This window comes from Trichosurus vulpecula, chromosome 2 (assembly GCF_011100635.1).
Source record: "Trichosurus vulpecula isolate mTriVul1 chromosome 2, mTriVul1.pri, whole genome shotgun sequence".
In the NCBI taxonomy this organism is placed as follows: domain Eukaryota; kingdom Metazoa; phylum Chordata; class Mammalia; order Diprotodontia; family Phalangeridae; genus Trichosurus; species Trichosurus vulpecula.
In genome coordinates, this window is record NC_050574.1 from 208,672,811 (window position 1) to 208,696,241 (window position 23,431).

General features: G+C 38.4%; 1 protein-coding gene across 1 annotated transcript in view; it reads right to left on the reverse strand.

Moving 5' to 3' along the window:
- Nucleotides 1-5,683: 5,683 nt before the first annotated feature.
- Nucleotides 5,684-23,431, reverse strand: part of ACVR1 (activin A receptor type 1) — a 161,540-nt gene continuing 143,792 nt past the window's right edge. Inside the window, exons 9-10 of the mRNA XM_036745127.1 lie at nt 8,042-8,172; nt 5,684-6,925 (exon numbers count right to left, since the gene is read on the reverse strand). Of these exons, the coding sequence (XP_036601022.1) occupies nt 6,791-6,925; nt 8,042-8,172 (266 nt within the window). The 3' untranslated portion in view covers nt 5,684-6,790. The remainder of the gene's footprint in view (nt 6,926-8,041; nt 8,173-23,431) is intronic.

A 23,431-nucleotide genomic window follows, 5' to 3' on the forward strand; every position in this document is an offset into this window, starting at 1 on the left:
TATGCAAAAACCATGCTTCCTAAGTCTTTCTGACTACAAGCCCATCACCTTACCAATGAAACCATGATATCTAAGTCAATGTATGTGCTATACATCCATACAAGCTATATATAAGGCCATTTCCCAAGAGACGGAAAGTATTGCTCCATTTGGAAATGTAAAACACAGTTAATCATAGAAACATAAAACATATTTAGTCATAGAACCATGATACTAGCATGCTGCCATACTTACCTTAGGTTACTAATGTACTTTAAAAAAAACTTCTCAAGAGAATTAGTGTTTTATATTAATCAAGACACTGGTCAGTACCTTAACACAATTGGTTGTGTTCTGTTGTCTGAATTCCTTATTCTCTCAGAAGCAGATCAGTCCATGGATAGTGAGGCCTTTTTTTAATCTGACAAATCATAGGATTTAGAAAACTTGAGACTGTTGAGAGACATTTGGGTGTTGTCTGAGCATTATCTACCATTTGCATAGCGCCTGGCACATAATAGGCACTTCCTAAGTTATTCTTTTTAATTGATGTATTGAATAGTTTATTAGATTGTATCTATGGGAGCATTTTAAACTCCGAAGATGCCTAGTGGCAGAAAAAAATGAAAGAGACATTCCTCACATCCATGAAGATGCTATCAGAAGAGCTTGTGCATCAGAAACAGGGAAGTGTCTGAGGGTGGATGACAAGGGTGGTGCAGTGGGAAGACCACTGGTACCTTGCAGTCAAAAGACCTGGGTCTAGTCCCAGAAATGTCACCTACCAGTCATGTGACCTCAGGTTAGTCACTCATCCTCCCCGGACTTTAGTCTCCTCACCTGTAAAATGAAGAGGCTCAACTCTTTTCACTTGGTATCCTAGGTTTCTACATGGAGTGACTGGGAAAAAACGGACAAGTTACTTTCATTACTGCTTAATTTGCTAATAGCATGGTATCGAGAAAAAACAAATTTAGCTCATTTCCCCTGGCTCAAACAGGACATTTGCCTCCTGTGATTACATCAGCAGGGAGTTGAAGCTGGAGGAAAACTAATAAAATGATCCACATGAAGCTACAAATAACAACAATAAGACAGCGGCTTTCCTGCAGGCTCTCCTCTGGGGAGAGGGCAGTTGATTGACCCATCAATCCAATGGGAACCAAGGACCTCAGTCTGGTTGTATAACCACCTGAAAGGAAGTCTGGGCATAAACAAGCACAAACCAAGTACTGATCTAAAATTTCATATAAAACAAATAAACAGGAAATAATAATCACAGGAAATCATGATGTTCAAGACCTTAGGAAACCTAAGCCATACGGACCATGATGGATCTCAAAGCACCAAAAAGAAGACTTATCTTTAGCACTCTTCTTCCCTTCCAAAGCAAACCAACTAAAATGAATCAAGAGCAAAAGTATTTTATAGCTTTCTGCCTGCATTAATAGTACATCCAATTTTGGAAATTCGACATAGGAGAGCAAAAAGATGTCACTGAATGATAAGGTTCCATTCTTAGATTTGACTTCTGCATCACAGCTCATGTTTTGGGTGAAATAACTGAGAATTAGTTTAAATTCAGGTAATTAAATTCAGAGTAAAACTAAACAGTCTCATTTTCCTTCTGTCACCATTATTACCTCAGACTATAGAAGAGAAGCTATGTAGATGAATTGGCTAAGAAGTCACTTCTCACAGCTCCTTCACCAGCCCCAAATCCTAGCTCCACTGTTTAAGGGTGAGTGTTCCTTAAGAATACCTTAGGTTCTTTTCTCTGCCCTTTCTCTACTCTCTCCCTTAACAAGATCATAGTTTTAGTTATTCACTTCTCTGTACACAACTCTATTTTAAATAGCACTTTAAGTTTGGCAAAGCACTTTACAGTAGTAAGTCATTTGATCCACATAATAGCCCTGGGAAATAGATGCCTATTATCCTCATTTTACAGAGGTGGAAACTGAGGCAGAAGAGATCAAATGACTTGCCAGGGTCACCCAGTTAGTAAGTTTCTGAGGCCAGATTTGAAGTCATGTCTTCCTCATTTCAGAACCAGAACTGTACCCACTGTGTCACCTAGCTGCCTGAACTATGGTGCCTTGAACATAAAGGGTCTTCAATACTAAAATGAAGGGTAACATTATTAAGTCATGTGCAGAAGTCATGCATTACTTTTCAAGAGGGAATCTGATATAGTAGAGAGTGTGAGAAATTAGGAAGAGCCTAAGTCTTAAAAGGGGAAGTTAGGTGGCACGGTGGATAGAGCACTAGGCCTGGAGTCAGGAAGACTTGAGTTCAAATCTGGCCTCAGATACCTACTAGCTGTGTGACTCTAGGCAAGTCACTTAACCCAGCTTGCCTCAGTTCCCTCATCTGTAAAGTGAACTGGAGAAAGAAATAGCAAAACACTCCAGTATCTTCTCCAAGAAAACCCCAAATAGGGTCATGAAGAGTAGGACATGACTGAAACAACTAAGTAACAGCAAAGACTAAGAAAAGTGTAATAAAGCATTTGATAAAGGCATCACCACCCATTTAATTTTTTTGAACGTATGGATCTTAATATTATATTGCCTAAAGACTTTACAACATTTTGACCTGGTTGGTATATTTCATTTCTAATTTTATTAACATAAATGATTTTTTAAAAATTTATTTACATCCTTGCAATTTGACTATCTAAATTGCATTAACTGGAACCAGGCTAAAGTAGCATGCTATAGTGAAAAGAGGAATGGATTTGGAGTTAGGTCTAGATTTAGATTCTGACTACCCCTCACTGTATGACTGTCAGTGAGTCACTTTGGGTCTCATTTTCCATAACTCTTCAAGAGGGTTGGACTAAATAATCTCACAGGTTCCTTCCATTTCTAAATCTATAATCCTATGAACTTCCCTATGAGAATTAATTGAAGAAAATCAAGGTGTTTATCCAGAGAAGACTGGAGGGTGGGTACTGAGGAATAGTTGTTTTCAAATAGTTAAAGGGCCCTCGAGGGATTAGCCTTGTTCTGCTGGTTCACAGACGGTACAACCAGGAGCAATGGATAGAACCTGCAAAGAAGGTTAGGGAGAATAGGATTGATATAAGCAAAAGCTTCCTGGGATTTAGAGTTATCTAAAAGTCAAATATCTGTTGGGAAATAGTGGGTACTTACCTCTCTTGGGACAGCTAGGTGGCACCATACTGCATAGAACACCAGGTGTGGCGTCAGGAAGACTTCTCCTCCTGAGTTCAAATCTGACCTCAGACATTTACTAGCTGTGTGAACCTGGGCACGTCACTTAACCTTGTTTGCCTCAGTTTCCTCATCTGGAAAATGAGCTGGAGAAGGAAATGGCAAACCACTCCAGTATCTTTGCCAAAAGAACTCCAGATGGGATCAGGAAAAGTCAGACACAACTAAAAATGAATGAATAGCAACCTTTCTGGATTACCTTACAAAGTACTATTTTCCTCCGCACTAGCAGTTTTCAAGAAATTGTTGAAGGACCCCTTGTCGGCTACACTGGAGTGAAAGTCCTCTTCAGAATAGATTTGGACTTGATGGCATTGAAGGCCCCTTCCAATTTGATGAATCAAAGGGCGTGGGTTATGTTCATAGCTCTGCTAAAGGAACTATGACCTTGTAAAGCTAGGAGGTTGGACTAGGTCAGGGGTTCTTAACTTAGAGTTTACCAGTCTCAATATATATGGAACAGATTTTAGATCTGTGAACTTGGATGAGAACATGTGTATAGGCGTATGTGTATGTATGTCCACACATATACACATATATGCACATACACATATATATGCTCATCAAAAATATCCCTATCTATATCTCTATGTGGATTAAATGATACAGCTCAAAATCTAAATCCATATGGAGACAGATTTTTTATTTTCACTAACTGTTGGTCTTTGTAGTCCTTTTTATGTTATTTTGCATATTTAAAAACATTCTGAAAAGGCATCTGCAGAAGCATGGCCAAGAGGTCCATGCCACAAGTAAATGTGAGAACCTCTGGATTATACGATTCTTAAGGTCCTTTCTACCATTAAAATTTTGTGATTTTGGTAAAAGCTGGGTTGCCATTAGTCTTCCTGGTATGTCTGCATATACCAGTTCTGGAACACTGTGCTAAACTTTTAACTATTCACATAGCATTAACTGCAGTCCCCTTGGTTGCTATCTTTTTTTCTCCTTTGGGCCAGTTCCCAAATCAAATGCAGCACCTTTATTGTCCCTTTAAGGACACACAAAAGACTCTCTAATATCATCAAAAATAAGACCTGCAGCATACAAGTAGACAGAAAAACCTGATGCTATCTTAGGTTGTTGCACTACTTCATGCCAACAGTTTTTGAAATTAGAGAAGTTCTTTTTATTTAGAAGTCACATGGGCCGGTAATGAATAAGGCTAAAGACCTTTATTATTCCATATTTTTAAAACTCACACAAAAGGATGCATGGGACTAAACTGAGATACCCAGAGGCAGGTGCATGGAAGCAATAGCAGTACGGATAGAAGAGTTCAAAGCAAAGGCTACATTGGAGTCTCAGCTGCCAGAGGGCAATGGATTCAGTCACTATAGAGAGCCAAGGGATGGAAGTTCTAAAGTATACTGCAGGAAAAGGGATAAGGATTAGCAATGGTCCTTTGGAGATGTTGCCCTTATAAGGGTTTAAAATACTCAACTGTACCAACTTTTTCAATGGCTGAAATACATGATTCCTTTGTCTTCTCTCCACCAGGTCAGCTCAGTGTAGTAGGCACAAAACATAGATTCAACAGGGAAGAGATAGGTTACCATTCAGGAGCATCTGACTTGTTTCCAATTTCTGATATCACAGGTGGAAAGAGGCCAGAAAACCCTCTTTATACATGAATGCTATATGAAGTCTCCAGAAAAGGGCAGCGCACAAGGCAAGAGAAGGGAATGTATCCAGAGCAAAGTCAAGTAGCCACAATGAGCCTTAACAGTCTCAGAGAAGATTCCCAAATCACAGAGCCTTTTTTGGACACTCAGAACAATGGTCAGTATCAGGAATATAATGTCCTGGATACTCCTTAGGAAGGACATTTGGTATGCTGCAAAATGTCCAGAGAAGGGCAGTTAGGCTAACGAGGGTCCTAGAGGCCATGTCATAGAAACATCAATTTAAAGAACTGGGGACTTTTTGCCTACAGAAGGAAATATGGGTTGTGTATGCAGAGTGGGTGTGGGGATAGGGAAGAGAGAGATGCTAACTGATTTCAAGTATGTGAAAGGTTTTTATGTTGAAAAGGGAATAGATTTGTTTTCTTCAACCTTAAAGGGTGGGGCTGTGAGTTATGGGCAGGCAGCAAAGTTGCAGGGAGGTTTTTTGGCCTAAACGTAAGGAAAACTTTATGAAGTTATAAAAAAAAATGCCGAACAGGCTTCCTTAAAGGGAAGTAGTGTTAAGGTATACATAGAAGGTAATGTGATTAATGTTGGGTTATGTTGTAAGAGGGAATCTTGGTCTGCTACAGATTGGACAATAGCCTCTGAGGCCTCTTCTAATTCTCAAATTCTAAGATCCTTGTCAGAAATGCTGGTATTTTTCTCAATCTGATCCCAAGTTATAGAGAGCTAAAAGGTCATTTCCAGATTACAGCACTTTTCATAACTCATATACAAAAAAAGAAAATGCCTTATGTTACACAAACCTTTAAAAGAGCAGAAAAGAGCATTTCATTGTTTGACTTGAAAACATTTTATTTAATTTATACAAATAACTACTAAATACAAAAAGTAGATTAAAACAAAATAGTTATTTTTTTTCTGGCAGAGTTTAAATGCACATAATGTATAATTCAGAAGAAAATGCATTTCCCCCCACAGCATTCAGGACTAAAGTTTCTACTGAAATCTTTAATTGTTTCTAAATCAGTAAGATATTCCGTGGTGTCTCGTGGGTAATGGCTAAATATGTTCTGCGTACGAACTGAAAAAAAAAATATATTACAGACTACACACGTACAAATGTGAAGCACTTAAAATGTGACTCTTAACTGATAATACAGAAAATGTCCATTTCAGATAATAGTGTTAAAAACATTTGTGTAATAAAATCATGAGACCACATAAAAATAAGCTTTAACATGCACTAGTCAGTTTTGTGAAAACTGCTAAGTGCACTAGTAATAAATAATTTGCCAAGTCGTTTATAAACAATTCCTAATGTTCGGCATTATTGTAAACATCAGCACGTGTAAAATGCAGCGAAGTCTGACAGTTACGTTTCATTTTGCCAAATAGAATTCCTATTATTCAGACGGATCAGTGGAGTACAGAGCCAATTTTTTTTTTTGGCAAGTTGGGTTTTAAAATTAATAGTAACAGTGCAAGTAAGGAATGCAAAGAATTCCTAGTGCAATAAAGGAGAGAAGCACAGGCAATATTGCTGATTAAAAATTTACCACATCCTCGCGTGCCCTGGGGGGAGTGTCTAAGAGTTCTGTGAGAAGAGCTCCAAGCCATCATCATAATGCCCAGATCTTTGTCTTCGGATTTCTCTGTGTTCCTTCAGGTCACATCTTTTGCAACAGTACATCCATCATCAAGTCTCTGAAGTCTGAACAGTTTGTGAAATGCCCATTTTTAGAGTCATTGAGCGAGGTTCAGGTGGTTTTAACGTCTCCCAAAGAGATGGCTAGATAAGATGTCTGTCTTGACTAAGATGCCATTTTTTGGGGGTCGGAAGGGATCAGTTCTGACAAAAGTCAGGTCAGCATATTTCCAGACTGGACAATGACAACAACAACAAAAAAAATCTTCCATCTTGACAGCACCACGAAAATGTCAACAGTCAGCTTTCAATTTATCTAAGGAATTATCAATTTTGGTCAAAGTCTTTTTGATACGCAGAGCTGTTAGTCTTGCAGATGAATTTTGATACCAGCATTCTTTCATAAGCTTAGCCAAAGAGGTTAACGTCTAAGGGAAGAAAAAAACACAAACACCAAAGTCACAAACTCCTCTTCAGTCACTTGTCAGCTCAGGACAGAACGTGTAGCCGTGGTTTTTGCAGCACTTAGGGGTCTACCATAAAGTCAAGGTGATGTTGTTGCTGTATTCTTTAAACGCATAAACAAACTTCTTGTGAACTGATAAAGCAGCTAGGCTCATATTGCATGTACTCTGCCCTTTGGCCTCTCAACAGCAGAGACTGAGTTTATCTTATAAACTACATAGCACGTGCCATGCTTTTCGTGGTCCTATGTGTCCTATTAGCCAGACTAACAAAGAAGGAAAATCCTGAAACCCAATAGCAAATAGGACCATGTCTCAATTTATTAGCTCTACTGATAAAACCATATAACCTTTAAAGCTTAGGACCACAGGTGAAGAATAATTGAGGATCAGCGCTAGAACAAATCTTTAGAGACGATCTAATCCTCTCATTTTATAGGTGAGAAATTGACACCTTGCTCAAGGCCAAAATAATGTGGGTAGAATGGGGGATACCATCCTATCCAATACATGGACATCCTTATAACTCTTTTGCCTTATCGTAATAATAGTTAGCACTTATATCTATATCTATACACACACACATACACACACAGTGCTTAGGTTTGCAAAGTGCTTTATATGTATTATGTCAATTGACCCTCTTTGTAACACTGTGAGGTCAGTGTTATTATGCCCAGTTTACAGATATGACTTGCCCCAGCTCACACAGTTAATAAATATTTCTAAGGGAGAATTTGGACTCAGGTGTCTCCTGACTCCAAGTCCAACACTCAATCCACTCTACCACCTGTCTGCCTCCTCTCACTCCTCATTATACCAAAAAACAAAAATCCAACATCCTCCCCCCACCAAACAAACAAATACTAATATGAACCCAGTCTGCATAAGCACAGGTCACTTTCTGCTCATTCTCAGCTGGCCCAAGACCCTGTCCAGATGATAGACATTTATGAAACACTAGGAAAAAAAAGAGGATTCCTTTGACACTTTGGATTTACATTTGATGAGGATCCAACAAATAACTGAGATTACCTTCAAAATTGAGAAAAGGATGGGTAAGAAACCCCTTCTACTTACCGGGTCTGAGAACCATCTGTTGGGAATGTTTGGCCTCTGCTGATCCACACAGACCACCTTTCTCATATCTTCAAAACTTGGATCATTAGGAACTACATCATAGAAGGGTGGCTTATAATCTTCTACAATACCTAAACACAAACAAGAATTAGCTGCAACGTCCAAGGAAGATAACAAATTCTGCAATATAATTAGTCGAGTTCCTGAGACGGGTTTTCAGGTGCCTCTGGAACATAAATAATAATAGCTTGGGATTTTCCTGATCACTTTATACTTTGCAGATATAAGCCAGGACAAAGTGATGAACCTGTGTGTGCTTCAAACCTGACTGACAGAAGCTGGTGGTCAACTTGATTGGTGTGGAACCTCTGTACAAGGTTTGGAGAAACTTTGAGTAATTGTTGTCATTCATTTTTATCACCACTGCTACTGTGCTTAATTACTTGCTGTGGTTCAATTGTTTCATTCGTGTCCAACCCTTTGTGACCCCATTTGGGATTTTCTTGGCAAAGATACTGGAGTAGCTTGCCACTTCCTTCTCTAGATCATTTAACTGACGAGGAATCTGAGGGAAACAGGGTTAAGTAACTTGCCCAGAGTCACGCAGCTATTAAATGTCTGAGGCTGGATTTGAACTCTGGAAGATGGGTCTCCTTGACTCTAGGCCTGGCACTCTTCCCACGGTGCCACCTATCTGCCCACTTAATCGCTATCGTAATGCTAACAGCAGCCTAGGATATCATTCACATGATAGCAATGAGCCACAAGGCAAGAAGCATATGTGAACAAGTTCAGGCTATTCAAAAGATGATAGAAACACAGCGTGAGAGTGCGAAAGACCTTAGAGGCAATCTCACTCATTTTACTGATCAACAAAGGAGGCCCAGAACTTAGGTGACTCCAGTCATGGTCACACAGGTAGCGACACGAAGCAGGACTTGAATCGAGGTCCTCTGAGTGTTCATTCCATTGTACCACCATCAAGCCAGAATACTTGACCAGGTTACTGTAGATTCTTGAAACATTTCATTTTTGGAATGAAATGTTAAAGTAAAGGAGTCAGAAGTCTGCTCCGAGATGAGGTTGATATAGCGAAGCCAAAACAAACTATGCCCAATCCTTCCTGCTAGAAAATTCATAAAAATAGCAAAGGGGAGGAGAGGAATGGAAAACAACAATACTGAAACACAAGCTGGAAAAGGCAATTCTATCTGCCTGGGCTTCTGATATCTATGTACTCTATTTGCTTCTCACTGATTACAAGTATGTAAAGGAATGACGGCAACATCAGCTCTTGGATTGTTGTTTTGTCGAAGAAAGAGATGAAGAGAACTGAGTGAGAATGAAGGACTTATTTCTTCCTCAGATCCAGGGCTCGAAGATGAATTAGGAGCCTAGGAGGCAGCAGCTGTAAAGCTTTCAAATGCCTCAGGAATCAAGAAGTTTCAGATTTCAAAACAAACTCATGAAACTGTTACCTTTCTTACAGACAACCCTCATTCGGGAAGAGTAAGGAAACCGAGTTTCCAGTTTAATAGGGTTTCTGAATCCAGAGGCAGAGCTTTAACAGCAAGACCAATGGGTTCCATCACTGCTCGCCATACTACTTCCTCAGAGCTATACCTCATTCTCCACACTACTTCAAGACTTCAAGGAGCCATGTTTTTGTTGGTGGGGAGGGTCAGTAGGAGCAGCAGTAGGAGTAAAGTCATAGTAATAGTAGTAAGCTTAAAAGAAGCTTTAAAACCTTGTTTAATAATTTTTAAGCTTAAAAGTGAACTAAAACTTTTGAGATACCTGTAATGACTAGCTCACATGATTGCTGTGAAGCCAAAATGAGATGTGTAAAGTGATTAAGTTTCTGTTACTTACTGCTACAATTACTACAGCTATGATAACTAGTACTACTACTGCTGCTATTCCAAGATTTTGTTACTAATTACTATTACTACTTCTCTTACTACAACTACCATGATGATGACAACTACTACTGGTAACTACTACTAGTACTACTACTACCATCCCAAGTTTCTGCTACTTACTATTAGTACTACCATTGCTATTTCCCTTTCTAGAACTACTACCAGTAGTAATACTATTACTAGTATCACCCTATTACTACTACTACTTCTCTACTACAATTGCTATAATGACTACAACTGCTACCAGTACAAATACTATTACTACTAGTAGTACTACCATCCCAATTTCTGTTACTTACTATTACAACTATTACTTCTCTTACTACAACTACTATGAGGATGACTGCAACTACTTACTAGTAGTAACAGCATTACTACTAGTACTAAACTACCACCATCCCAAATTTATATTACTTACTACTACTACTACTACTACTACTACTACTACTACTACTACTACTACTATTACTACTACTTCTCTTACTACAACTACTATGAGGTCTACACCAGTACTAATACTATTATTACTAGTACCACGATCATAATCATGACAACTCAGGCTCTTTTTTGCATCAGTGGAGCTAAGACTCTTGCCTTATGAAGTTTAAATATACAAAGTCTTGCCTTATAAAGTTTAAATATACTTTAATAAATGAACTAATTAGATGTTAAAATAAGCATTAACAAAGTATATTAATAATCATTATCCTTCTTTCCCTCTCTCCCTCCTTCTTTCCTTTCCTCCTTCTCTCCTTTCTTCCTTCCATCTACTATGCCTCACTGACTCTCAAGAAACTAGATGGCCTTTAGGAGTTGCTATGGCTGTGTTACTAAAAAGCAACCAATAAAAAGAAAACAATAAGCTATACCAGTGGGCCTATGATATTATAATAACAAGCACTTATTATCATGAATCAGGTATTGTGCTAATGCTGGGGATATAAAAAAAAAGTCAAGAAGCTCACATTCTGATGGGCATGACAACAAACAACTATGGACATAACAAGAAATAAACAGTGGGAAGAAGATGGAGGGAAGGGATGTGAGCAAACAATGCACCCTCTCCCCTCCCCCTAGGGAACCTGCTCAGTCAAGTGACCTATTGAGCAATGTTTTCATAGAAGGCCCACCCTGATGAGGAGCCTTGCTTGACTTAGCTGGACAGGTCCTCAGATAGACATTGCCAGGATCCTACTCAAGGGCTGCTAGCTCAGGACTCTGTGCTGGAACTTGTGTTCTGCAGGCCTAGGGTCACCTTCATGCTAAGACCAGTACTTTGTACAAGTTGTTGCAAACCAAGGTGAGCAGAGAGTGACTCTAAAGCTGCTTTTATTCCTCCAAACAACTTGAAAACTTATAGTCTGTTTTTCATTTGCCAAATAAACAAGTTTTAATGGTTATAACCATTACTATACACTTCACCTAAATTTTATATTATTATTCTTCCATGGCACCCTCCCCCTCAAAAAAAATGAAAAAGGAAAAGTGAGGTGTGGCAAACTCTATCTCCTAAAAAAGATGTGAATAACAGTGTTGTCTTTCATGCCCGTTTTGCCAATGAAGAATTGAGGTTGAGAGAGGTTAAGTGACTTGCCTTGGGTCATAAAACTAATAAAAGTATATGATATACTGGGGCAGGATTTGAGTTCAGATCTTCCTGACTCCAAAGCCAATACTATCTATCCATGTGTCACCATATATACTTAAAGCTGAAAAGAACCTGAACAGCACATGAATTCTGGTTGCTTCTGTTCTCTGATTTTCCTCAAATCATCTATCTGACCTGCCAGGCCCAATCAATAAATCCATTTGTAACCTCTAATATTCTGATTAAAAACCTTTCCTAGCAAATCATTAACAGATTATGATGGGAACGTACAAGCTACATGTTAGCTAAAATTGTCAAGCCATCCAATCTGATATCCTGCCTCTATCAATTTAAGTCCTTGGATAATTTCTACAAACTGAAGTTGTAATTAAAGAATAACACAGAGAGAAACCAATTAAATAAATAAGACAGTTCTCTAGGGGCACAGCTAATAGTTAAGTGATGCTCTGAAGCCCAGGTCAAAATCATAATTGAACAATCTGAAAGATCAAATAGGTTTTTGTGGTAACCTAGATGCTTTCCCCCTTTCTTTGTTTGGCTAGGTCAAGAAGATCAGTGTCACGCTGCCTCTTGGAAAATTGGCCTGAAGACTAGGTATCATGGGAATTCATTTACTTTGACATAGGGATTCTGTGACTGGAAAGATGGTTATATCAGCTTACATCTGCTAAAAGATGTCAAATGCACAAAATGATGTAGTTGGATTTTGAAAATGGATTTGATAACTTCCCAAAATGGTCTGCTGTATGCACCGAGTCCAAACTCAGAAATACTATTTGTTGTATTACCTCTTTGTCACAATTTTCTAATAGTAGATACCCTATGTACAGGGCTACAGTGTTAAATAACATAGGCCTAGAATTTATAATACTTCTTTAAGATCTGCAAAGTGCTTTTATGCAATATTCACAAATAAGGTAGCTCACATGAAAGAACTATAAAAATGTAATTTCTTTGTCTCTTTTCAACCTCCCATGCTTTGTACACTCAAAATTCTTTCACAAAGTCAAACTTATAAGTAACAAACTTGCAAATACATTGACTAACCCTGATATTTCCTAGCCCCTCCCTCTCCTATTATTGGACAGTTGTTGATTATTTCAGTTTGCTTCTCTGGCATGAAAACAAAACCAGGACAAAACATGAGCAGTTGGCAAGGTGAAAAGGCTAATCCTTCTAAGATGAGTACTGCAGATCCTGTTCCTTCTGGAACTAGATATAAAAGGCAACAACCAAGGGCCTGGTTCAGGGGTGGGGAACCTGTGGCCTTGAGGCCACATGTGGCCCTTCAGGTCCTCAAGTGCAGCCCTTTGACCAAATCCAAACTTCACAAAACAAATCCTGATCTAAAGCTCCACATCCTTAGAAATATCTCTATCAGTTTCCTCATGGCAGCTGCCCTACCTCCAGGGCTGATGAGTTAAATAAGAGTGAAAGGACTATAAAAACTACAATAAACTACACAATAAAAAGAATAGTTTTGTTAATTTTTAAGCTACTTTAAGAGATGGAATAATAAAGATTTCATAATCAAAAAGGACATTTTCAAGCTCATCTAGTTCAATTCTTTCCTTTTAGATATTTGAAAACTAAATCCAGAGGTGAAGTAAGTTTGTGAGCGAAGAGTTGGCTTAGACCATACAATGTTGGCTTACATCCTAGGGATCTCTCCACAATAGTAAGAGCAGGAATGATTTAACTGAGACTCAATCAAGTCATGGCCATCTTTTTTGGCAGAGTGGTATTGTCAAGGCTTCCCTAGCAATCTCCTTAAGTGACCTGGACAGAAAGCTCAATATTGAACACAAAGACTGAGAAGCAGTCAACAATGAGGAGGAACTCAAATCTGGACCTTTTCTTTATCTTGTTGCCAGAGCAACAGAACCCAAATAGCTCTAAAAAATTCTTCTCTAATTCTTCATTGCTGACTTGGATGTAAATGCCCTGAAAATAAGAAGGCAGAAAAACCAAGGATGTGGATTATTTAAACTCTCTTTACTTGAGCTTGTAGTTAAATAAAGACTTCTTGCATGACCAAGACCTTAATGTACCTTCCACCTTCCAGACAGTGTACCCAGAATATACCAATGATCCTATTATATTTATCTACAGCAGCTGGCACGTTAAGTACTATTAGCTCCAGATGTCAAGGGCCTTCTGAGAAGGCTTTCAGTATCTGACTACAATATGTGAAATCAAAAGAGCTCATCAAAAGCCTGGTTTTGGATTTGGGCTGAAATTGAATTCTATTTCCTTGTCCCAATTGAGCCATACTGGGCAACCATTTCCATCACAAAGAATTATCTTATTTGTGTTTCTATCTCTGTTTTGTCATTATATTGAAGTATGGGGAGCACAGACAGAAACTATTACCAATATTTTTTAAAAGTTTTTTGTAATAAGGAACTCTAAGCAAGGCAAGGCCTAGAATACTCCTGGGATCCTTAGGAGTCACATCCAGCAGTAGTTTTAAAATCAAATACACACAGTCACTCTCAATTTTTCAGGGACTGAATAATCAGCTGGTGGAGATATTGGTCTATTTTTCTTCATTGTCTTTCTTGGTTTTCCATCTTGGTTCTATTTCAGTCAGAGGTCACCAAGATCTCCCCAAGAGAGAAGAAAGTGAACGCCAAATAATTCTCCTATTCATTTGGATGTTTTAGAATAAAGGAAAGAAGGTAGAGGGCAGGACTGTTGTTTGGGGATTACATATGGATTCCAATTACCCACATTACCTCTATTATTTAGCCCCTTCTATCACGTACCTTTTACCCACCCAAAAAGACACCTCCATATCTCAACAAATAGATAGAGTTGAGATAGGAAGAATACAGAATGTTTTTAAAATGGAGAATAGAGGCATAGCTTGAAGAGAAAATATAACAATTATTTGTGGAAGGAGACAGTACTCTAATGAGAATAAAAACATTGTGGGGGGAAAACATCTATAAATTTAATTGGATGCTAGAAAAGCAACTACTGAATGTTTACTGGGACATGCTGACATTTTTCACATTTCAAAATCTGAACAGGAAGGAGAAAGAAAAATAGACTTATTAAGAAATGAATAAGTGTCCCATTCCTCACAAAATAACATCAGTGACAATCAGCTATTATAATGGACTGATTTTTTGTTTGCTTCTCTGTGTTTTTTATAAACTGTGAGTGCAATCACCTTGCTAGTATCTCCTTAAAAACAGAATTATCTTGGAAACAAAGGTAAAGATAATTAGGCTACTATTAAAATGTATTAGTCTTAATTATCGTGACATCTTTTACTCAGTCGCAAAGTAGTAAGATGGTAAGGTACATCAAAATAATGAGGTACATTTACTCATTCTGACTCTAAGAACTCAATGGGTGTTACAGTAATGCCTTCACTAAAACAGATGGAGAGAGAAATGACTCATCCCATGCCTCTGTTGAGAGCCACTGGCTCAATGGCGACACTAGTGAGCTAGGATCCAAAGAATCACATGCTATGAAATTACCCTGAATATAATTACCCAACAGGAGGCATCCTATTCAGCTACCTGCCAGGCAAAGCACACGCTAGATTCCATCATTAATATTAGAATGGAACTCCTTGAGGCTGAAGGCCATGTTTTTGCCTTTGTTTACATCCCTGGCACATAATGAACATTTAATAAATGTTTGAAAATGACTGACAAAAATACAAGCAATGGAACCTTAGACAAGTCACTTAATATACCCTGTTGGCATTAATACTAGCACTACTACCTCCCAAGCTAGCTGTAAAGATCAAATGAGAGAAGTAAACAACAGTGGCTCCATATTAACTCCAGGATGAAATATTCAGATCCTCAGTTTACCTTTCAAAGACCCTTATGACCTGGCCCCTTCCTGCCTAGTCTTCTTGTATCTTACTCCCCTCTCAGTTCTCTGAAGTGCAGTGACTCTGCCTGTTCCTCCAACACAACACTCCACATCCTAACTGATTATTTTCACTGGCCATCCCCTATGCCTGGATTGCTCTCCCTTCTCTTCTCTACCTCATGGCTTCCCCAGCCTCCTTCAAGTCCCAGTGAAAATCCTACCTTCTACAAGAATGCCACTGCCTTCCTTTTGAGATTCCCCTCCTCCCAATTTATCCATCTATATCTGGTTTGTCCATGGTTGTTTGCATGATGTCTCCCCCATCAGCCTGTGAGCTCCTTGAAAGCAGAGACTGGGTTTGTTTTTGCTTCTCTTTGTATCCCAGCACTTAGCACAGTGTCCGAAACATAGTAGGTACTTAATAAATGATTAATGATTGATGACTGACTATATGACTATGATATTATTAATTATTTCCCTAGAACAGGTTTTAGAATGTCACTCATGGCTACGTAAAACTGCATATCTTGTTTCAAAATCACAGCCAATCCTGTCCCTCAGTTTGTATTAAGGTTATGGTGACTTTGAACCTAATTCCTATAGCTGAATGTTTATCCCCAAGTATAAATAATTGAATGAACCAAAATAGCTACTCTAAATACTTTAAATGGAATGTTCCTGGCACAATTCTTTTCTTCAATTGGTTTTTTTTAAAAAATGAAACATGATTGAGCTAAACCAGAATAACATATTGGATAGTAACTTGCTGAAGAGGAAATAAGAGTTGTCATGGTTTCCATAACTCAACTCATTGTGCTGGGGAATGGGAAGGACAAGCAGTTCTCAGGCAAAATCAAAGGTTAATTAAAAATGGTTTTTCACAAGCCCTTGTTCCAAAGCCAACCCTCTGTAAAATGGGGATAATAAATACCTTCAATGTCTACCTCAAAAGGTTGACATAAAGTATTTTTGCAAACTTTAAAGTACTATATGTCAGCAAATAAACAGCCTAATTTCTATTCCAGATAAATACTCTCCCTAGACTAGTTATCTTCTCTCCAGTAAATTTCTCAGTGGTACCTCAGCCCAGTGGCTGGCATTGCTTCCACCCTAGACTTCCTTTTCTGATGGCTAAGTTATTACCCAGAACCTCCATTTTAGGAAGAACTCAAGCTGGCCATGTTTACTTCTAACCAGCTTATCTCCTGAGTCTATGAACAACTCTCCTATCCCTTCCCTATCCTACTTTTCAGATCCTTTTTGGGGTTTTTTTTTTCCCTTTAGAATGTAAATTCCTTGAGGGAAGGAAGGACACAACCATTTATTAAGCATACACTATGTGCCAAGCACTGTACTAAGCACTTTACAAATTTCATTTGCTCCTCATGACAACTCTGTAAAATAGATGTTATTATAGAGGAAACTAAGACAGACAATGGTTGAATGACTTGCCCATGGTGACACAGCTAGTAAGTGACTGACACTAGATTTGAATTCAGGTTCTCCTGACTCCAGGCCCAGTGTTCTATCCACTGCACCATGTAGCTGCCTCTTCTAGCTATCATTCATTTTCCTTGTATTTATATTGCCAGCACTTAGCACAGTGCCCTGAATTAGTAGGTGCTTAATAAATACTCTCATTGTATCTTATTTTATCCAAGTGCCTGCCCACAAGAGGAAAAGTTTAGTAAGGTAAATTTTTCCAGGGAAATCAAATTTTTTCAAAACCATTAATCAGAACTAATCATATACTTTCTATGTGTTTCAATGTGCTAGGTAAAGAGTATACAAAAATGAAAGTGAGACAATACCTGCCCCCCCAAAAAATTTATAGGCTAAACCCAAAATCAAGAAACGTGAAACCAATTAAAATAGCATTTAGTGGTCACAATGGTGAAATCAGAGCACAATGGTCAAAGAAGAGATAACTGTAATGAATCAGATTCAAAGATGGGTCATAGAAGTGAATTCTGAAAACTCAAACCAGTGAGCTTCACATAGGTCCCAGAGAATATTCTATTAAATTGATGTAGGCCATACCAATGTAGTTTCAAGTCATCTATGAATGTTACAGCATCTTCATCAATGACACAGATAAATATATGTTGGTGTGGCACACTCACTCCCATCGTCTTTCGCCTAATGGCTTTAAAAAGCAGAAAGTTCCTATTTGACATGATTTTGAGTTTCCTCCCCAATCCTATACAACATTCCTAGATATGCTCTGATTTGTCCAGGTATGGTATAAGTGGCTGAGGGCTATATGTAATATATGGTCAAAGATGACAAATAATTTCCTAATAGAAATAAACATAGGATCTTTTACCTTGGCTCACAAAATCAAATATGTAAGTGTTGGGGGGGAAGAATTCACATGAAATACACTTAGAATCTATAATTGATTGAAAGCTCCAAACGAATTAGCATGATGTGGAAGCCAATGGAATGAATAAGTCACATAAATAGAAGTTCAGAAGAAAGGAGGTGATAATCAAATTGTAAACTGTATGGGTGAGAAAACAACACCTGGCATACTTCTGGGCACCACATGAGAAAGAGAAGGATTATGGGCCAGACTTGTGATTTCACTGGTATAGGGAGCTCGCAGATGAGGAAACTTCCTGTAGCCACTTCCTCTTAAGAGTCTTAAATCTTAGAGCTGCCTACAGCAGAGAGAGGTTATGTGATTTACATAGTATTACACAGCCAATAGGTGATAGAAGCTGGGCTTGAATTCAGGTTTTCCTGGTTCTAAGATCAGCTCTCTATCTACTATGCCAGAGGTTCTCAAAGTAGGGTCTGAGGCCCCTTCAGGATTCTAGAGATTCTTGGGGGGGGGCAGGTTCTGTGAGGTCAAAACTATTTTCATAATAATACTGAGATGTTATTTCCCTAATAAAATTCATCTCCCTTTTCCAACTACTAAAAATAAAACGATTAAAAAAATTTAACTTATCAAAGATTTTATCTTAAAACTATTGCCCTTTATATACAACACTTCTAAATGTGTTTCTCCACAAAACCTGGTTATATATAGTATGTATGTACATTTGTGTATTTATATACATACGCATATATATGTGTGTCTTATCTGAACTCTTTTCTCCCACATCAATTAGCACAGACTAAGTACATAATAAATGTTTCTTCAATCGCACTATAAATTGTATGGAAGGAAGCTGGTAGGTAAAGGCTAAACATTAGTCTCTTACTCCACCACAAGGAAACATCAGGGGGAAGCAAGGAAGGCCTCCAGCATGTTAGATGAACCCTGTATGGCAAACTTATGGGAGGTCAAGGAAGAAGGATCATACAGGATGGGCAAGCAGGCAGGGGTTCTGATCTGCATCCTTCTAAGTACTACCTCCAAGTGCTGGCCTTAGTTAAGACTCTAGGGTCAAGGGAAGATGCCAAGAACACTGTACCTACCTAAAAAAAATCTTTCTTTCCACCCCCACACCAGGCTGCTTAACTGAAATACATTTCACATAAGACTAAATCTCTGTAGTTTTTGCATTTTTATAGCCAGGGTGTTTTCTGCCTGTGCTTAATAAATATTTGTTGAATTTAATGAAATGCCTTTTGTTTCATTCCACAATTGGAGATATATAACTTAAAATACAAATTCTTAGGAGAGACGGCTCATGAATTTCAGTCAAAGTATAAATAACTGACCAACTAATGTCAGTTGTAAGGTAGTAAAGGATCGTTGTAGGAAACGGGAAAATGTCACTGCCTACTTGTCCGAGTACAAAGCAGGCCCTCTATGATGCTTAGCTGGTGGAAAACAATGGACAAAAACAAAAGAGGTGGGAGTAGGGGAGAAATTTGCATGGGAAATTTCTCCTCTTTTTATGTTTGTGAGTGACATGGAAAGAGCCATTTGATTATACTAGGAGAATCAAAACAAGAACCCTGACTAGAAAGGCCTTTGGTCTGCCTACTTTGGATCTGAATATGTGGCTTAAGTGAGGATTAACTTGATGAGACTAGTCACACAACCTGCTAATACTTTTCCACATCTGGGGGGAAAAAAGCTTCCCCATCTCAGCCACTGCTTCTTCAGCAGCAGTGCAGTACAAAAGCTAAAAACTAGAAGGCATAGTTAAACATTTTCAAGATCCAAATGGAATTAATAAATGCTTGTTCACTAGCATGTGAACATTCTTTAGAGGAACATGATGAATGCCTGAGACCCGTATTTTTCAAAGGAAATAGCTGAACATCAATTTTTATACCTGGCTCAGAAACTCAAAAATGTATTACTTTAAGACTGAAAGAGATAAGCCAACAAGCTTATTTCTATTCCTCCATGTAAACTAGGTTAGGAAAGTGGTGAGGGAAAGGGGAGTGGAGGGAGGTGAGGATGACCACAAGGGAAGATGTTCTGGGCTGAGATTAACAGGAAGGGAAGATATGAAGCATTTATATAAAGTACTATGTGCCAGCTGTGGCACTAAGCACTTTACAATTATCTCATTTGATCCTCACAGCACTGCGAAGTAAGTGTTGTTATCTCTATTTTACAGTGGAGGAAACTGAGGCAAACAGAAGTTATGGAACTTGCCCAGGGTCACACAGCTATAAATGTGTGAGGCAGAATTTGACCTTGGGTCTTCCTGACTCCAGGCCCGGTGCTCAAGCTACTGCACCATCTAGCTGTCTCAACAAAGGCCAGTTCCCTGGTAGTGTCTGGTTTGATACTGGAATCAAATGAGAAATTCAAAGGATATTCAACATGTTAAAAAAGAATAAAAGGCATTTACTAAGTCACTGAAGGAGAAGAAGGATGTTTAATAATAACAGGCATAGGGGATATCTTAGTTGGTTCATTGGAGTAAAACTCTTCTACCTGAATGGTCCAATTTTCCACCAGCTAAGCGTCATAGAGGGTACTTGGAGCTCCTCTTGGCTGCTCTGTACTCAGACAACTAGGAGATCAAAAGTCCAAGCAAAGCTTTAGTCCAGTTAAAAACTAACTTACCTTGCATGGGGTTAAGTTCAGGTATTGTTCCTATTACAGAAGCTCAGAAAGTGACACCAAAGAGTTAGATTTCCCCCTAGCCTTGTAGCCCATTAACCCGATTCTGACATCCCTTCTATCCTCAATCAATAATGCTTTCTTCAACCTTGAATCTTCAACCTTCAACCTGACCTTCTAGATTCTGTTAATAATTAACAATGATCAAATCTTCCCATATGCTTCCTCCATTATGACTTTGAGGAAACTGGATACTTCTGGAGGAAATAAATTATTTTGACAGGATCCATTACAAAACTTATGCAACCTTTAACTGGGCACTCACTACTGAATGGCAACTGTTTTATTCATTTCTTACTGAGGGTCTGTAATTCTGCACAATGTGCTCTAGACCTCTACTCTTCCCATGTACCAATTCCACCTCTCCCAGTCACTCACAGAAAATAAATCTATGTCTAGTTATAATAAAATTAAGTGAACTCCTCAACTTTCTTCCTCTATATCTCACAATATCTTTAACTATCATATCTCACCCTCTCCTTTTGGAAGGGGGCAAGGCAATCGGGGTTAAATGACCTGCCCAGCTAAGTGTCAAGTGTCTGAGACTGGATTTGAACTCAGGTCCTCCTGATTCCAGGTGCTCTATCCACTGCACCACCTAGCTACCTCTCCTTTGATTCTTGAAAAGCAACCCTGTTATTTGTCAGGCCCAATTCACTCAATTTTACCTTCTCCATTTTCTTCTAGAATCCTAATCCAACACTGATTTCTCATGAATTCTAAATCCCTACCTCTTTATTGGATTCCCACCTTCAGTATCCAAAAAATGCTTGACTTCCTCCTTCTGAAAACAAAAAATCCATCACACAATCCCAATAATCTTTTCATTATCAAAATTTTAAAGAGTTAACCCTTGTAGACTCTATTTCCTAACAATTCATTTGATTCTCCATCCTGTAAGACTGGATGGTATCTTTATCCCTGTAGTGAAACTGAACTCTCTAATTGTTAAATCCAATGATCCTTTTATTAATTCCTGTGCTCCTTGACCATTTTCTCCCTTCTTAATCTTCTTTTCCCCTTGTCTGCTGTACCATTGCCTTCTCATGCCCTCTTCCTTAACATTTTTGGGGAGATAAAACTCAGCTCTAAAATTCCTTCCCGGCTTGGGCCCATGCTGTTTTGACTGATAAAAACCACATCACATAGCTCTATACTTAACCCTAGTGTTGTTTTACATTCTACCAGGGCCATTTTCTAGCTATTCTACTATCTACTGCAGCCATCAAGATGCTGGACCTTAACATCTACCTTACTACCCAATGATTAGTTGAGTATTTGGGGCATAGCAAATGCTTAATAAATGTTTTCATTTATGCATTCAAGAAAATTAGCAGAGAGGAAATAGAGAGGAAAACATAAGGAAAATTTTCAAAGGAAAAAAATCTGCCTAATAATGGAATAGGCTAACTCCAAACACAGTTGGTTTTCCATCACAGAAGATTTTCAGGCAGAGATTCAATGAGACTCTTCTTACCTTTCCACTCTTTTTATATCCTATCCCTTGCACACACTCTGTGATCCAGTGACATTGTCCTCCTTACTTTTTGTCCCTCATACAAGATACTTCGTTTTCTGACTACACGTTTTTACAGGTTGAACCCCATGCCTAGAATTCATTCCCCCATTGTCTCTACCTTTTGGCTTCCCTAACTTCCTCCAAGTCCAAGCTTAAAGTCAACATTCTACATGACGTTTCTGATCCACCTTAATGCTAATGTCTTCTAACTCCAATTTATCCTATATATTCCTTAGTTGTACACAGTTGTTTGCATATTTTCTCCCCATTAGACAGAGAGCTCCTTGAGAGCAGGGATCATTTTTTGACTTACTTTGTACTCCTTTTGCTTAGCACAGTGGCTAACACATAGTAGATACTTTAAAATGTATTAATTGATTGATAATATCATGTACTTAATATGGCTTCAATTATCACTTCCCCCCAGTTGAGAAATGGCCAAAGGATATAAAAGGCAGTTTTCAAGGGAAGAAATTAAAGATATCTATAGGCATATGAAAAAATGCCCTAAATCACTGTTGATTAGAGAAATGCAAATCAAAACAACTCTTAGGTACCATATCCCTCCTGTCAGACTGGCTAAAAGACAAAACAGGAAAATAACAAATGCTCGAGAAGATGTGGGAAAATAAGAACATTTACATTGTTGGTGGAGTTGTGAACTGATCCAGCCATTCTGGAGAGCAATTTGGAACTATGCCCAAAGGGTTATAAAAATGTGCAATACCATTTCTAAGGCTGTATGCCAAAGAGATCACACAAGTGGGAAATGGACCCATATGTACAAAAATATTTATAGCAGCTCTTTTTATGGTGGCAAAGAATTGGAAATCAAGGGGATGCCCATCAGTCAGGGAATAACTAAACAAGTTGTGGTATATGAATGTAACAGAATACTATTGTGCTCTAAGAAATGAAGAGTAGACAGACTTCATAAGAATCTGGAAAGACTTACATGGTCTGATGCTGAGTGAGGGGAGCAGAACCAAGAGAACATTATACACAATTACAGATACACAGTATCTGTGATGACTAATTTTGATGGACTTGACTCTTCTCAGCAATACAAAGTTCAAAGACAAGTCCAAGACTCATGACGGAAAAAGCTATCCACATCCAGAGAAAGAAAGAATTATGGAGTCTGAATGCAGGTTGAGGCAAACTATTTGCTCTCTTTATTTTTCCTTCTTTTTTGGTTTTGTTTCTTCTTTCTCATGGCTCATTCCATTGGCTATAATTCTTCTTTACAACTTGACTACTGTGTAAATAAGTTTAATGTGAAGGTATGTGTAGAACCTATATCAGATTACATGCCGCTTTGGTGGGGGAGAGGAGAGGAGGGAAAAAATTTAGAACAAAAACTCGAGGAACTGAGTGTTGTAAACTAAAAATAAAAAATAAATTTAAAAAATTATCACTTCCACATAGATAGAAGACTCTTAATCCAATATCTCCAGCC